The following is a 17,690-nucleotide window of genomic DNA, read 5'->3' as shown; positions in this document are numbered from 1 at the left end:
TGTATGTATGTATGTATGTATGTATGTATGTATGAACTGTAGGCATCATGGATTAATGTTTTGGATTTGTTCCTACTTCTCCTACTTCCTGTCACTTGGATTCTCCTCCCATTTCCTGTATAAATTATTCATTTTTTGCGTACCAGATGCTATCTCTTTCATGATCCTTGGCGTTTTTTTTAAATATTAGAGATGGAAACTTTTGGCACTGCTTGATCAATGCATTCAAGAATTTTTTTTTTCTAGTTTTGCCAGATCTCATTGATATTTATATTGCCAGTAAAGGACGTGAGGGGACCTGCTGGAAGATGCAATGGAAGTGAGGAAAGATTGTTCCAGTTAGTGCGGGAAAAATTACATACTGTTCTAGAGTGCAGTTTTGGGAAGGGTTTCCTCTAGTCAAAGTTGTAAATATAGCATGATGATCACAAAATCCAGGAATTATACCTAGGGACCTAACAGATGATGGGGAGTTAGTAACAGGACTAGTGTAGAATGGGAATTTTGAGTAGTGCAGATAGCTTCAAACACTGACTGGTGGAGGAAAATGTCATAGAAAGTGGCAAGAAAGCTATCGTCATGTGGATTATTTGGCACAAAGGCAGGATTTCTAGACCATTTAATTTCGAGGTTTAAGCCACCAGTAATATAAATTGCATTGTAATTACACTGTTCTTGTTGCACATGATCCAGACAGGAGAGCAATGTATTCATCACCTGCGAGGACACATGTGCATAACACACTGGCCTGGTGAGGAATTTATTTCAACGGCTTCGGCGGTCGTTTGTAGGTTGGGGCGTCTTGTTGAATTACACTCTGGTTTCATAGCAAACTTGCCTACTGAGGTTAGGAGCCAGTCCTTTCGGAAGAGGGTATAAGAATCCAGTAGCACTTCTGAGTCTTTAATTGTGTCTGACAGCCATGTTTCACTAATACACACTATAGCAGGATTGATGCTTGTGAGCGAAGCGAGAATATTTTATTTTCTGCTGGGGCGCAAAATGCTATGTGCGAGTTAAACACATAAAGAGGAGGATTATTATCAACTTATTCACAGAATCACTGGTAACATCACTGGTATAGGAGGAAAAAAATGTTTTGTTAATGACAGCATTTCACAACGCCAACAAGTCCATGTTCGTCCTTCACTCACAAGTTGAAATTTTTTCACATGTTCTGTGACTACTTGACGAACAACTGCTACAGTTCACCACTAGTATGTTACGAAAGTCCAATGTTGTCATATATTGTGAACTGCTGAGGTCTCCAATTAATGCGCGAGTTAAGCACCACAGTGGTCGGCCAGCAATGAGCAGTCTGACAACCCTGCAATCAGCAATACAGGGAGGCCACCTTGCTGCCAGCAGCTGGAAGAACTCACTGCCACACCTTAACAGAACATTTCTCACTTACAAACAGTTTTTCCAGGAAGCAGATCATCTTCAAATCATCAGGAGACTTATCCAAATGAACTGTTACATCTTTTGAGAATGCCACTGCTCTTTTTACCAAAGACACAATATTAACGCATGGTGAACACTTGTAACTCTGGCATATATGCCACCATCTTGTAATTCCAAGACTGGGTCCCCAATTAGTGTTGATGCCTGCACTCCTGGTGAAGCTACGAGGGAAAAATGAGCTTGTTGGAGGTTGGGAAGAAATGGATATGGAAGAACAATAATTGATGACGAAAGAGCCCATTTATTTGAAGACGGTAGTGCATGATGATGTGAAGCTTGTACTTTTCCTTTGGTTTTCATGTTTGTCCTCGTCTCCTCCTATTCCCACTTCCCTACACTGACCTGTCATTGTGTTTATTGTATTGTGTGTTCCTTTTCATGTTCCTATTTCTCTGTAAGACTCCATTTATCAGTATTATTGGCATCTGCAGTGATTTATTCAGAGAAAATAAAAAGAATACATGTTGACAACATCATCAGGATGTTACTAGCACAAATTTATGGTTACAGTACCGTATTGTTGCAGAAATTAATTTGTGTAATCTTCTCCAACTTGTAGCATACTCCTCTTACTTAACTGACTTAAAAGAAAGAAATTTCAAGTAAATCTTCATTGAAATACTTGTCAGTCCCTGAATCCTTAGTTTTACAGGCACTATGAAGTCCTGCTGATGACATGCCAATCATACAGAAATCTATCATGCAAGTTGGGTACGTGATACAGATCATGTTGCTGGAAGTTTGCATTCGAGACATGGCGAGTTTGAACTCTACTATCCAGATTGACTCACACAAACCGAGCTCGATAGCTGCAGTCGCTTAAGTGCGGCCAGTATCCAGTATTCGGGAGATAGTAGGTTCGAACCCCACTGTCGGCAGCCCTGAAAATGGTTTTCCGTGGTTTCCCATTTTCACACCAGGCAAATGCTGGGGCTGTACCTTAATTAAGGCCATGGCCGCTTCCTTCCCACTCCTAGCCCTTCCCTGTCCCATCGTCGCCATAAGACCCATCTGCGTCGGTGCGACGTAAAGCAACTAGCAAAATGACTCACACAATAAAGAATTGCAGCATAACTTTAATCATACATGGCTTGAAATACTGCAGAGTTAAATGCCATATTTAATTCATATATTATCTTCCCTTAGAATCAGTTTTTTAAATCAAAATCCTTTGTGATATGTTTTAATTGTTTCAAGCCAAGAGTCTCTTCTCAATCCATGTTTATTGTTTCTGACTATTGATCCTGAGTTGTGCGTAAGGGATAGAGGAAGAGGTGAAAAGTGTAAAGCAGTGGCGGCTCGTGGGGTGTAAGTTTGGTGCAGCCCAACATGCGCGTGTGTAGTAAACGTGTACATTTTGAATAGCTAGATGGAAATCAGGTATCGGAGTGATGCTTTGGGAAGATAATGGTTTACAAATCATCTGCTGTATCATCTTCAAGCACTTACTTTATCAAACACAATATAACTATTAAAAAAAAAAAAAAAAAAAGCAAATATTACTCACATTCGGTAATGTCTATTGCTTGTATGTTAAATCTATTCTTCAGTCCTTTGAAGCACCGAACTTCGCTATGTCCTATAGCATTGCTGACAATGTGACATCGTAAAAGGGCATTGTATGCATCAAGTTGTTGAGCAAATTATTATTGGAGCCGGCATGTGTTCACCCTAAGCAGATAGCCCGAGTTACATATTCGGGTGTGTTCGGATAATATCGTCCCAGCTCGTGCCAAGCACCAAGCAAAATGCAGCCGTATATGTACCAATGGCGGTGTACTACAAAAAATACAAGACATGCCTAATACCTCAGCCATCATTTACCATACATGGTCATGTTTGCGAATTGGCTAAATTTGTGAATGAAATAATCAGATACAATATTGTACTTGGCGTATACATCCTTAAAGAACAGCAATAATCAAGGACAAGAAAATTAAAGTTATTGATGTCCTGAAGATAACTGTAGGATCATGTAGCATTATCATCCCATAAACTAACAGAGTGAGTCTTATGTGGTTTGGAGCTTGCATTCGGGAGATAAAGAGTTGGATCCCCACCGTTGACAGGTCTGAAGATGGTTTTCCATGGTTTTCCATTTTCACACCAAGCAAAACCTTAATTAAAGCCACGGATGCCTCCTTCCCAGTCCTAGCCCGTTCCTATCTCACCACCATTGTAAGAGCTGTTGATGTCGGTGTGACATAAAACATAATTTTTAAGAAACATTAACATATCTAATACAGAAATCCTAGACATTTTTGTAACACACATAGAAAACAACTCGAAGTAGTAAATTGCAGAAATGATTGTCCTGAGCACCATCTGTAATTTACATTACTTTCCTCTCAGAAACAAATACTATATTCACCGTGAATGGACTTGGACTTGGCTTACTTTTTTTATTTACAAAGATTTTTATGCATGATTATACACTTCCTGAAATGTTTTACCATGTTCTCTTGAGTGGTCTTCAACATTTGAGGATCCACAGCAGATGCTGCGATGGTTATCCTCGACATTCCGAATTTTTACAGCATACACCCGAACTTTCAAAATTCCTTGGCTGGGCTGAGTGGCTCAGACGGTTGAGGCGCTGTTCTTCTGACCCCAACTTGGCAGGTTCGATCCTGGCTCAACCCGGTGGTATTTGAAGGTGCTCAAATACGTGAGCCTCGTGTTGGTAGATTTACTGGCACATAAAAGAACTCCTGCGGGACTAAATTCCGGCACCTTGGCGTCTCCCAAAACCATTAAAGTAGTTAGTGGGACGTAAAGCAAATAACGTTACGTCGTTCAAAATTCCTTAAATGGCTAAGTCCATGGTGTTCAGGTCAGGCGACCGTGCTGCTCATTCCACAGGGCCCTTTCTTCCAAACCAGCGTCTGGGAAACATGTCATCCAACCAGTCGCATAATGTGGTGGGCCCCATCTTTGGTAAACCACTCTGGATAAGTGTGTATTATGTCAAGTTCGCCCAGCATGTGCAGGTACTTTTCTCTGGTGACTGATGAATCAAAGGAGAATAGACCAGTTGATTTAGCTGCCTGGGGAGATCAGTTACCTTGGATCAAGTAGGGGTAATTCAGTCGCCTTTACAAAGAATACTGCAATGCATTTGAAATGTCGATGAACTGTACAGAAGGTACAGAAAACAACATGGTCAACCTGGAAGAATAACTAAATAATTGAAACATTAACATAAAGCTGTTATTATGAAAAATAATACATTCTTTACATTCTATTAACAGCAAGACCGCAGAACACAGCACTTGCAAGATAATGAATATCACATTGATATCCAAGTACCATCTTTTATACCACATGAGAATAAAAATTTCAAACTTAAGAAGCACTGAGACAGAAAATAGACGCAAGTACATAAATAGAATCATTCAGTTTCCAGCCCCTGAGGTGTGCTCAAACAGGAAATGCAGGATTTCAGGTATTGGTAAAGAAGTACAAGAACAAAAACAAACATTTATTAAGCAACAACTTGCTTATAGAAACTACGACCTGAAATGTGTAAAATTCAGTTCAGTACTCGCATTCATATTTGAGAGCTCCACCTTCACACAATGAAAACAGTTCACAACAGACATAGCAGATCTTTTAGTAAAAGCCTGTCACTGAAACAGATATATGATTGCCCTTGTGATGGTAATTTAACGCACCAATAGTTTGAGTATTGTAATTGAGGGGTTAGAAGCAAAGGGGTAAAGCACCAAAATTTAAAAAATGAAGTTAGAATGCAACAATTGTAAGGGAAGGACCAATATTTCATGGCAAAACAGTGCAAGTGCTATCACTGATAGGTGCTGCAATCCAGCATGTTGTATCAGAACCACTTCAGAGGGAGACAATTACACTTATACCTGTTTGCCTTCAAACTGCTTACAATAAGTCTGCTGAAGTAAACCTGAGTATTGGGTAAAGGCACACTGCAAGTTTTATGTAGTCAGAATGACTATCGAAGATTTCCATTCAATTGAAAACATGAACGAGTTGCTAAAACATAGTGTTGTGGGGATCAGCAAATTACAGTGGATCCATTTGAAGAAGGATCACCCATTCACACTCTACAAGTGCTTGCTCAATAAAGATCTGGAGTTTGAAATTTATGACATGAAAAAACATAAGGTTGGATGACCAAAAACAAATGCATTAATTTTAACCCCATTGTATGAAGTGCCTGCAGAGTCTGCCTCCATAGTGTAACGGTTGATGTTATTTAGTGCTGTCTATGGGGGCCTGGGTCCGATTCCTGGTACTGCCAGAAATTTAAGAATGGCAGGAGGGCTGGAATGTGGTTGAAATGTTACATGTAGCTCGCCTCCATTGGACGTGTGCTTAATAAGACTTGCACCAACTTAGGATAAGGACAAGAGTATTGGCCTCTTGTGTATTAGTGTTCCTGATTTCAAAAGTGGCAGAGAAGATCGTGTATAACAAATTGCACAGTTTTGCATTGTATTAATGTAGGTCAGCACGGTTTCGTGCAGAAACTCTCTACCTCATCTAATATGTCGGTGTATATCAATTTCATTTCAGAATCTCTGGATCCCCTGTGGGTGGGGGATGCAGGCGAAGAATACACCCATGGTATCCCCTGCCTGTCATATGAGGCGGCTAAAAGGGGCCACCAAGAGATGATTGAATTAGCACCATGAGACTACTTGTATTAGTACCACCACACGGGGAACACCATGGGTCGCTTTTACCTGCGCGTAGTACCACTATGTTAGGTACACAGTCAATAGGTTTGTGATTAATAGCGACAGTGTGTGAATCAGGGTGAGGTTTACAGTACCTGTGGTTAGTACCATTCTATGAGCGACACCATGGGTTTGCCTTGCCTATGATTAGTACCCACTATGTGAGGAACACCATAGGTTTGTGTTGCCTGTAAATGGTGCCGCAATGTGAGAAACACCATAGGTCTGTGTTATGCGCGCATTACATTACCTGTGAATAGTACCATAATGTGTGGTATACCGCGAGTCTACGCTGCTTTTGATTAGTACCGCAACATGGTTCTACTTTCCTAGCGATAAGTACCATTATGACGGGCCGATGACCTGGATTTTGGACCCCTTTAGACTACAAGCATCATCAATTCAGGATTGTGCTTTAGAAGCAGTTCCTTGGTCAGTAATACTATTGTTTAATGCTAGTTTCTGGAAATGTGGAGCATTATGGGTGGGATCCATTGATTGTTTTAAATTGATATCCATCCATTCATTCTTTGTCATCATGTTTTGAATTCTGGTCATTGGATGATTTTGGACTTTTAAATTGTCATTGCATTTCGTCTCATTTCATACCATTAGGGGCCGATTACGTAGATTTTAGGCCCCTTTAAACAACAAGCATCATCATCATCATCAGAATCTCTGGATAGGAGGCAACAAATATATATTGTTTACATGGACTTCTCCAAAGCCTTTGATTCATTTCTATATGATGCTTTGCTCATCAAATTGTCAGCATATAGGATAGAATAGGAAGTACTCTGGAGTGGATTAGAAGCTATCTAAGAGGGTGTAGTAAAATCTGATGGGGTTATGTTAAAGCCATACCACCCTACTTCCGGTGTCCCCCAAAGCTCTTTATTGGGTCCGCTTTTTATGTCATACTCATAAATGATATAACAACATTTACACAACATACACTAGTACTTAATTGCCTTATCTATGCTGATGATATGAAGATCTTTAGAGTGATAAATAGTGAGTTGGACTGTAAGTTGCTACATACTGACTCAAACCTCCTAAGTAACCTGTGTCAGAAGTAGCTTCTCGATTTGAACACTTTAGAATGCAATGCAATTACTTTTTCATGTAAGTTTGAACCAGTAAATATGCTTACCATTTATGCAATTTTCACATAGCTCATGTGAATAAAAATGATCATGTGTGATACTTTCAAACTGTTACGGTTTTTCTTTCGAAAAACGTTTAGACAAGATTTCTAGGAAGGGGTTTTAATTACTTGACTTTCTGAAAAGAAACTGCACCGAATTTGTTTCTGCTAGAACTCTGATAACTTTGTTTTGCACTCTATTCAGACCATCATTAGAATACTGTTGTGAGGTGTGGCTTCGTTCTCTGCAGTATTTAATACAAACCTTGCGAAGAGTCCAACTAAAGTTCATGAAATCGATCAGCTATAAAGGTTGTCTCTCTTCGACCGATTATCTTTCTGTGGGCTATGAGTATGAGGACATTGCACTCCCGCTGCAGATGTGCCAATGCCCTCTTTGTTAAGAATATAGTGGATTTCTCAGCATTGTTGGAGTTGATTCCATTACATGTTCCTCACCGCAGTAGTAGCCAAAGGTGTATTTTCCCTCTGCCTAAAATGAGAACTGTGGCCCAGGCAAAGTCGTGGCTTCTGAAGGCACTAAAATCACTGAATGAGATGGATGAATCAGTTGACCTTTTTCACTCACCACACTTCAAAATTAGACTTGCTCTAATGACTCAAGGTCCTTTCTATATAAATATGTGTAGATCTGTTTTTATTTATTTAACATGTTGTAAATATAGATTTAGTTTAAACATGGTCATTAGATAATTCATTTTTATTTATTTAAGATGTATATAATGTTGTATTGAATAATCTATAATAGGGTAAATAACCTGTTGATGATAAATTTATTCGTCTATCTATCTGTTGGACTCCACTCATCAATAGTAATAAATAGTAGGCCATTAACATATCTTCAGTTCTTCAGATATATCCTGTTTTGGTAATTTTCCAACTGCATCATGGGTTATTAACCTCCCAGGATGCTTCCTATTGAACTATTCTACCACGTCCCTGTCGCCCAGAAAGAAAAAGAATCTCTACTCGCTCGTTATTTGTTGGCACGAAATACATTCTTCTTCTTACGCTTTTCCCCACACCAGTGGAGTCATGGGTATGAACTGTGTCGTACATGGGAATTTGGCCCTCTTTTATAGCCAGATGCCCTTCCTGACACTAACCCTATGTGGAGGGATGTAATCACTATTGCGTGTTTCGTGGTGGTTGGTAGTGTGGCTAGTTGTCTGGATATGAAGAGGAGAGTGTTGGGCAAATACAAACACCCAGTCCCTGAGCCAGAGGAAATAATCAGGCGCTATTAAAATCCCTGACCGAGCCGGGAATCGAACCTGGGATCTTCTGATCCGAAGGCTTCGGCGCTCACCATTAAGCCAAAGAGTCAGACTCGGCACCAAATAATTCATTAACATTATAAAATACAGCAGAAACACAATAAATAGCAATGCATTTTTATGTTCCAACAATGGAAAACTGCCTATAATGATGTAAGTTTATCGACGGGAAGCCTAAATCCGACATACTGGCAGTTTGTGGTTTGCTGAGCGTGGTGAAAGTTTGTCAGCCTGTGTAGAAGCTTCTACATCAGTTTTGATTTTGTTCCTTGAAATTTTGTCATAGTAACTAAGTGTGATGTTCTCAGTAATTATTATTTATCTGATGTAAGTTACAGAAACTTAACAAAACAAAAAAAAGAGACAGTTATCCTGTGGTTTCAGACTTCATAGCCACCCTGAATATTAAAACTGTATGTGTGATTGAAGAAAAGAAAAGCAAATATTCATGGAATGACGAGCAGCGTTGAGACATGGTTAAAATTAATCAGTCTACTTCTTTTTCAAAGTTTACACTCCTCTTTTATAATCCCAATGTATTTGGCCCGTTATTGGGCATAATACATTTTCCAGCAAACTCATTCCTGGTTGCCAGTGTTTCACGCGGTGGCTCCAAGTAGCCTATGCAGTGGCCTCCACAGTATGCCCTAGCCATGCGTCTTTGTAGGTGTGCTGTTTACCAACTGATGAGCCCAACTTAGCACACTGGGGCCCGTTATGGCCAACTATATTGGTATTATAAATTTATTCATTCGGGACAAGTTTTTCAGGTTCCCTATGGGAATCAACACTTGTATCACCTTCTCTTTTATGTTGCATAGCATCAGTCATGGAGCTCTTCTTTGCAGTCATGTTATTTTCCTTATATCTTTGCTGTTTTGAGAAACTAATGGTGTTTTGTTTTATTGCAGGGTCTTTGTATTGCTATACCTGGACCAACATTCTTATCACCATTAACAGCACTTGAGGTCAATGTTTCAAACATATATGTGGCACGATCGTCTGGATACTTAATAGGTGCAGTTATAGGTATGTGATATTTGAGCTTTCATGTGTATGTACAGCTGTAAAATAAATTGGCCGCTCTCATAAACACAAGTCCCCTTCGGGTCCCTTCTACTAGGCAAGCAATGTTACCTGTTGTTGATGGGTCATGGTCTGACGTGGCCTGGTAGCTATAGTTATGACGGACCAGTTCTGCGTGCTACTATTGAGGCGTGATGGTAGCGAGTTGGACAGGTATTCATAAGGTCATGTTTGAACATAACCTTCTGCTTGTTTCTTTTTTGTAAGAGAGAATGTCTCGTTTATGGCTGCTTTATTAATTAACACTGGGTTTGTGAACTCATTATGCCACGACTTTCCTTATTTATTATGACAGTTTGGCTTCAAGTAGAAATAATAAAAAATGTTATTCTCAACAGAAATGTGTTTTGTGGTATAAACATCAAAACACTTAGTGGCATCTGCCTTAGAAATTTCAAACAATTAAAAGTAAAAGGATTTTAAAAAAAAATCAAATCTACAATTCAATATTTAGTCTATTTTCCTCCCAACTCAATCACATGTTATAGTCTAGTGGACATGGAGTCGACTATTCTTTTCAAATAACAACTGTTCTCAGCCATTGGCATTCCGGGTATCCTGGATGAGCTTCCAAAAATCATCAGGATGTCTTGGAGCAGGATTAGGCCAGTTTTGCTACATGTACTCCTTTGCTTATGCCCACATATTCCTGATTGGGTTCTAGTCCAGAGAGTGACGATGCCAGTCTATCAATTCAATGTCCTCCCTGCTTAAAAATCAGTCTTGGATCAATTGAGATATGTGGACTGGTTTGTTACCCTGCTGAAATTGAAGAATTTTATCAGAGTACAACAAGCTTGTATAAAGAAAACACAAAAAGAACTACGAACCATTGACACTACCTTCAGTGGACATCCTTCACTAAATTTTTTACACGGTTATATTACACTTTTTACATTAGCACTTAATGAATCCCACAGGAGGTAATCTCTGACTTAAGGTCTGGAATGTGGGTTAGAATATCATTATATGTGAACTTACTCACCAACGTCGCCACTCGAAATGATATGTAAATAGATTACCATTTATCACTAAAAGGAACATCTTACAAGGACTTTTAAAAAAACTACGAATGTAGTACTACGGAAGCTGTTCACGTAAACGTAAATTTCATAACGGAAAATTAAAGGAAAACTAAAAACAGTCAGTTAAAAAGCTTGTTAGACTATCCCTTAATAATAATAAAAACTATGAATATACATTGTGTTTCAAAAAGAATACACGTATTACAAAGTATTATTTTATCAAAACTATCGATCTCGGCGCCACAGCTCAGTTATTGGAGGAACAAATACATTGTCTTGTCTAGTTTATATTCATTGCTGCTAGACGTCGGTTGTCTTCTGTTTTGCTTGGTTACTGTCACATGTTTCACTTTGATGTAAGATGACTACTCCGCAGCAGAAATCATTTTGTGTTCTCGAGTTTGCAGAGTGTAATTCTGTGATTACAGTGTAAAGACAATTCAGGTTGAGGTACCAAATTGATCGTCCGAATGGATGGAACATTCGCAGATGGTATCAACAGTTTGTAGACACAGGATGTGTATGTAAAGGAAAGAGTCCTGGCCGCCCTCGTGTTTCTGAAGAAAATGTCTTAAGAATTCAGACTGCTTTCCAATGTAGTCCTATAAAATCAACTCGTTGTGCCAGTTAGGAGTTAGAACTGCCTACAACTACAATTTGGCATGTTTTGAGACGTCTGTTGGTTATGAAGCCATACACGTTACAGCTGTTACGGGCTCTGCGTCCTGTTGACAAATGCAAACATGTGGCATTTTGTGATGAGATTCATAATGCTATTGACAATAACCATTTCGCAAAATGCATCGTGTTCACTGATGAAGCGACTTTCCATGTTAGTGGGCAGGTAAACAAACACAATGTTCAAATTTGGGGCCTACAGTACCCACATACATACATACATACATACACATACATACATACATACATACATACATACATACATTGAACAAGTATGAGATTCGCCTAAAGTCAATGTGTTTTGTGCGATATCCCACTTGTCTGTTTACGGCCCATTCGTCTTTGATGGAAACACGGTTAATGGTCAGCAGTATCTTGCTATGTTACAAAACTGGTTGTTTCCGAGGATGCATGAGAACAACTTTATTTTTCAACACCCTCACTGGAGTCGCCACGTGTGTGAATATCTGAATGAAACTTTACCAAACTGTTGGATTGGTCCATCAAGGAGCTGGCGACTTAGCACTGTTCAGCTGGGCTCCATGGTTACCCGATTTGACGCCCTGCGACGTCTTCTTGTGGTGTTTCTTTAAGGACGACGTTTATGTACCACCACTACTACAGAACCTATAAGAGTTGCAGAACCAGATCCATACTGCCATAACATCAGTGACAAAGGACATGCTTACCCAAGTATGGGAGGAATTTGTGTATCGATGTGTCTTGTCTAGTTTATATTCATTGCCGCTAGATGTCGGTTGTCTTCTGTTTTGCTTGGTTACCAATGTCTTACTATTTAATAAATATATGCGTTCCAAATACGTATATTCTATTTGAAACACCACAAAAGCCGTACACGTAAGCGTAAATTACATAACGGTAAATTAAAGGAAAACTAACCAACCCATTTTAAAAAGCTCATTAGACTATCCAAAAATAAATCAAATAAAAATTAATATTATAAATAATAATAATAACAAAAAACCTACAACACTACAACAGAGTAGTCAAACTGGAATGCCTATACACGAGTGAATGTCTAGTATTGAATTACAAGCTGAATAAATTAGAAGTACTGGAAAGAAAAATTATACTCGGTCCGCTAAGAACGACAGACCTCTGGAAATCAAGAAATAATGATGAAATATACTGGAACATAGAAAACACAACAGATACAATGCAGAAGAGGCGATTGATATTTTTTTGGACATTTATACAGAATGGATGTCAACAGGTTAACCAAACATATCTTCAAATATCTTTGGAACAAGAAGTCAACAACCTGGATTCATGAAGTCAAGAAAGATTTGGAAAGAAACAACATAAGGGAAGAAGAGGCAACAGAGAGAGAGATTTTTATAAAGAAAGTGTTAAAAATGGAAGGATTCCATGGTCGCGAGGGAAAGAAAACAGGTTCAAAATTGTCCGAGGAGAGGAAAAGGAGGCATAGTGAGCAGATGAAGGAGTATTGGAGGAATAAGAACAAGAAAGGATAAAGCATTGAAATTGTCTCGTGGTCCCAAGAAGACACTAACGGAGAAAGAACAACGAAAAGCACAGTAATACTGAAGGAAGCACTAAAAATAAAACACACTGTGTCTGACGTAGCAAAGGAGTGGGGCGTGACATGGTGAAAGTAGGCCAATGGACTGCAGCCATTTTGAACCCACGCCAATGACAGAGCAATGGTGTTCAAAAACCTTGCAGTAAGTGCTGGAGTAGAGACAAAGGAGGACATTATTAGGATAAGTTCCAGAATTCGAGTTCCTAAGTGTTAAACAGAAATAAAGATTTATATTCTAAAGAATGTGACTCGATAGAATAGGATGATGTTCTTTCAAGAACGAAACATGTCATTTTTTAATAGTATCATATAATCCCGAATACCACCCGCCACCGAATAAGACCCGCACCCTAAATTTCAGATGGCAAAATATGGAAAAAAATAAAATAACTTGCATACCTATTTAATTTTCTTCATATATACCACAAATATAAATTCAAACAGCTTACAATTAATAAAATCATCACAAAAATCATAAATAAAATAAAATTTGTCCAATACTCAGATCATTCACAACAGGGAACATGTATAATTTTCAAAATTTTTTTTGAAAAGTACACCAATGAAATAGTACGTAAACGTATTACAGTGAGGTAAGTTGCCTTGTTTTCTACCATTAAAAAAATGTTCAAAAGTGCTTTTCCGCAAGGCGAGTGAAACGGCCTCTGACGTTACGATCCAGTACAGCATGCAGCTCTACCAGCCATTGTGCATCAGCCGTTACTAAAAGCTGATTGTTTATTATTCGTGATCGCGAATAACTTCAAAATGACAGAAGAAAGGTTCAAAACAGCACAGTCAGATAATCTATCATGTGTAGATGTCATCATTCTTGAAAAATAGTGACTTTTGTGGCCGCAGAAATTCGCGGATAAAAAGCAAGTTTGTAAGTGGCATCTTTTATATACGTGCAATGTATTGCAACTCATAGTATTAGGATAACAACAAACCTGGATAGAAATCACATCACTTTCAACATTTCCTTCTAGACTGATTCTCATATTAAAGAATAACATTACATTTTCGGGCTTTCAGCATTAGTAAAGTAAGAAATCGGATTTCAGTACTAACATAAACATATAGGTAGCATTATAGTACTAGTCCGCCTCTGTGGTGTAGTGGTTATTGTGATTAGCTGCCACCCCCGGAGGCCCGGTTTCGATTCCCGGCTCTGCCGTGTAAGTTGAAAACAAATACTATGAGGGCTGGATCGGTGTCTACTCAGCCTCGGGAGGTCAACTGAGTAGAGGGGTTTTGAATCGCATCTCAGCCATCCTCGAAGTGGTTTCTCGTATTTTCCCACTTCTCCTCCAGGCACCTAAGGGCACGGCCGTTTCCTTCCCTCTTCCTTGTCTATCCCTTCCGATCTTCCCGTCCTCCAAAAAGGCCCCTGTTGAGCATAGCAGGTGAGGCCGCCTGGGCGAGGTAATGGCCCTCCTCACCAGTTGTATCATCATACCCAAAGTCTCACGCTCCAGGATACTGCCCTTGAAGCAGTAGAGGTGAAGTCCCTCGCTGAGTGCGAGGAAAAACCAAACCTGAAGGATAAACTGATTAAGAAAGAAAGAAAGAAAGAAAGATCATAGTACTATAGGTCTATAATCTATCATTCCCGATAAAATATATATTTATGGTTGGGGCAACTGTCCTACCCACTTCCGGGGCCCATGAAAGAGAAACATTAAATATCTTGGTGGAGGGAAAAACTTAAACATGATAAAGATAAAGATAAATATGACTTCAACTAGTTTTCACAAGTCGGACTGAGTGGTTCAGACGGTTGAGGTGCTGGCCTTCTGACCCCAACTTGGCAGGTTCGATCCTGGTTCAGTCCGGTGGTAGTTGAAGGTGCTCAAATACGTCAGCCTCGTGTCGGTAGATTTACTGGCACGTAAAAGAACTCCTGCAGGACTGAATTCCTGCACATCGGCGTCTCCGAAAACCATAGAAGTAGTTAGTGGGCGTAATGCCAATAACATTAATTACATTTGGCTTTTAACAAGCTGAGCATATCATGCAAGAAAAGTGTCTTGGTGACATTTTAGTCGTTCAATACAGGAATGTCTTTGGGTACTGTGACTTTTACCTTTTTTTTTTCTATTTGCTTTACATCGCAGAGTCACAGATAGGTCTTATGGTGATGATGGGACAGGAAAGGCCTAGGAATGGGAAGGAAGCGGCCGTGGCCTTAATTAAGGTACAGCCCCAGCATTTGCCTGGTGTGAAAATGGGAAACTACGGAAAACAATCTTCAGGGCTGCCGACAGTGGGGTTCGAACCCACTATGTCCCGGATGCGAGCTCACAGCTGCGTGCTCCTAACTGCACGGCCAACTCGCCCGGTATTTTTTTTCCTTCGGTTTATTGACTTGGCTTGTATACCCTAAAACTTAGGCTAAGTTGGATAATATTTTAAACACCAACATTGCTATTTTCACCTGTGTGCAATTATGTTATTTATTTCACTAATATTATGATAATTATTATAATTGAGCAATGTTAACTTATAAGACCCCAACAGACAAGCATTGGTTTTGTGGAGAGATATATATTTGTTAAATTCACGTTGTTTTCTTTCATGACGTACACGCCTATTTTTTTGTTATATTATAGAGTATTTAGCTATAGCCTAAATTTCTTTACAAATGTAAGCTCTTCAATAACTGTCGCATACCAAGATAAATTGGTATAATTAGAGCTGTCAATATGGTTCATAACCCCTTTGGTTTATTACCTAGACATGGATAACCCAAAACATAGGTTAGGTTTGGAGAATACTTTAATAATCAGCATTAATTAATGCACTGTTTATTACTTTCATATTCCAAGATGTAAATGAAGCATTTAACTAAAGCATCATACATTAAAATTCAAAGTGTTACCACTAGAACAGCTGACATGGAAAAGTGATTGAAAATTCAAACAAATTCAACTTAGGTACGTTAAAATGATCTTTAAAAAAATAAACTGTAGACTTTTCCGATATATCACCAGCATTTCTCCTGCTAGCCAAAATCCATTTCTCCCTAGTTTTAGCGTCTTTGGAACATTTATAAACAATTTGTTTGGGATGGTATGCGATGTGCTATTGCTCATCGGAACTATACACCATTTATAAGTTTTCTGCCTCACTGTCTGCGCAGTTTTCATTTTAAGTCTAAAATATACCACTCAGATTATTATCCAATGTATAGACTTTGAATTTAACCAAACCAGACACCAACATAAAGTAGAAATATGCTAAGTGTATCCTGCTTCTCACAGCACACTGTGTTATTTCGTCTGCTAATTCAGTCAACCTGTACGATGACGTCAGACCAATGAGATCGCGTACTTGCGTGACGTGACATTTTCGTACTTTAATTTAGATTTTTATCATGTTTGGAGTTATTATTTGTACATTCTGATCACATTTTTGAATTCTGCGTGAAATTTTGAATCAGATTAGCATATTTGTAATTAAAACCCCGGATCATGCATGTTCCCTATTCACCGTCATCTGTAGTTTCACCATAGGAACTTTCGTCGCTGGCATCATTCCAGAAATAGTCGTCCTCACTACCGTCCACTGAATTTGAAATTCCACACTTCTTAAAGCTTTTGGACACCAGATCGTTGGGAATCCGCGCCCATGCGGTCTTGATGCAGCTGCATATTAGTCCTACTTCAGGCCTCTTCACTCGTCCGGTTGGTGTTAACGCGTGATCACCAGCAGACATCCATTCGAAGTACAACTGTTTAATTCCCTCCGGAAACTGAAAAATAAAAGCCATTCTCAAAAGTTTAACATCTTGAATAATTGAAATGCAGACTGAGCATCTTAAACCAAAGTTCAAGTCTCCCACGATCAAGAAACATAAGTTCTGACCCGCACTCGCATAAATAATACAGTACTTCTCTCGATGTTACCTGCACAGAATCTCACCGAATAATAGGGTAGCTAGCCCACATGCTCATCGCTTTTATTAATTAGTCCTCGAAGACGCCGTTGTATGCTCGATCTGGGCCAACGCTCGCATAGATCAATGCCTAGCCAAAATGACGGTGGTCCATTGGTCCAGCACATCGCGCTCGTGATGATTACTTCAGACGTATTTTTCCAGCTCCTCTAGCCTCTCACCGGGCCTCCGAAATGTTTTCCGTTGACCTGGCTGTTGGAGTTCTATTGTTTCCTTGTTCTGCTTTGTGTACATCATGTCGATATTTCTCCTTCTAAACTTAGCTGGCGAGCAAAGTTTATTCTCTGTACATTCGAATAATAATTAAATGAGCACTTCAATAAGGGCTCAGTAGTTACCGGTGCTGGGCCGACAGTCATTCCATCGCTGTATGTAGACAATCTGTGTAGCTCTACATTACAGCTCCAAAAGGATGGCGTTTGTGCTGAGAGACAGCTACAGCAAGATATAAACAGGGTCAACAGAAGGGCCCTACAGTGTGGTTTTTGATTGTCAGGGTGAAAACCTCAGTTGTACACTTCTGTTGACGTCTGATTGCACAGCCTGAACCAGAGCTCCCCGTGTAAAACACTGTCATACCAGTGGTAGACACCTGCAGGTTGTTGGGTCTTCATTTTGATAAGTGGTTAACGCGGCAGCCCCATGTCTGGCAGTTAAAGGTTGCTTGCATGACGAGACTTAATATGCTTAAATTTCTCAGCGGCACCTCTTGGGGGGCTGACCATGTGATGCTGTTAAGTTCCTACACAGCTATG

At 39.4% G+C, this 17,690-nt stretch overlaps 1 protein-coding gene across 3 annotated transcripts in view; it reads left to right on the top strand.

Moving 5' to 3' along the window:
- Nucleotides 1-17,690, top strand: part of LOC136864135 (uncharacterized) — a 210,154-nt gene that overhangs the window by 118,008 nt on the left and 74,456 nt on the right. For all 3 annotated transcript variants that reach the window (XM_067140758.2, XM_067140757.2, XM_067140756.2), the window contains one exon: nucleotides 9,536-9,653. In XM_067140758.2, the coding sequence (XP_066996859.2) occupies nucleotides 9,536-9,653 (118 nt within the window). The remainder of the gene's footprint in view (nucleotides 1-9,535; nucleotides 9,654-17,690) is intronic.

This window comes from Anabrus simplex, chromosome 2 (assembly GCF_040414725.1).
Source record: "Anabrus simplex isolate iqAnaSimp1 chromosome 2, ASM4041472v1, whole genome shotgun sequence".
Lineage (NCBI taxonomy): Eukaryota > Metazoa > Arthropoda > Insecta > Orthoptera > Tettigoniidae > Anabrus > Anabrus simplex.
This window is presented reverse-complemented; position numbering and strand designations above follow the sequence as displayed.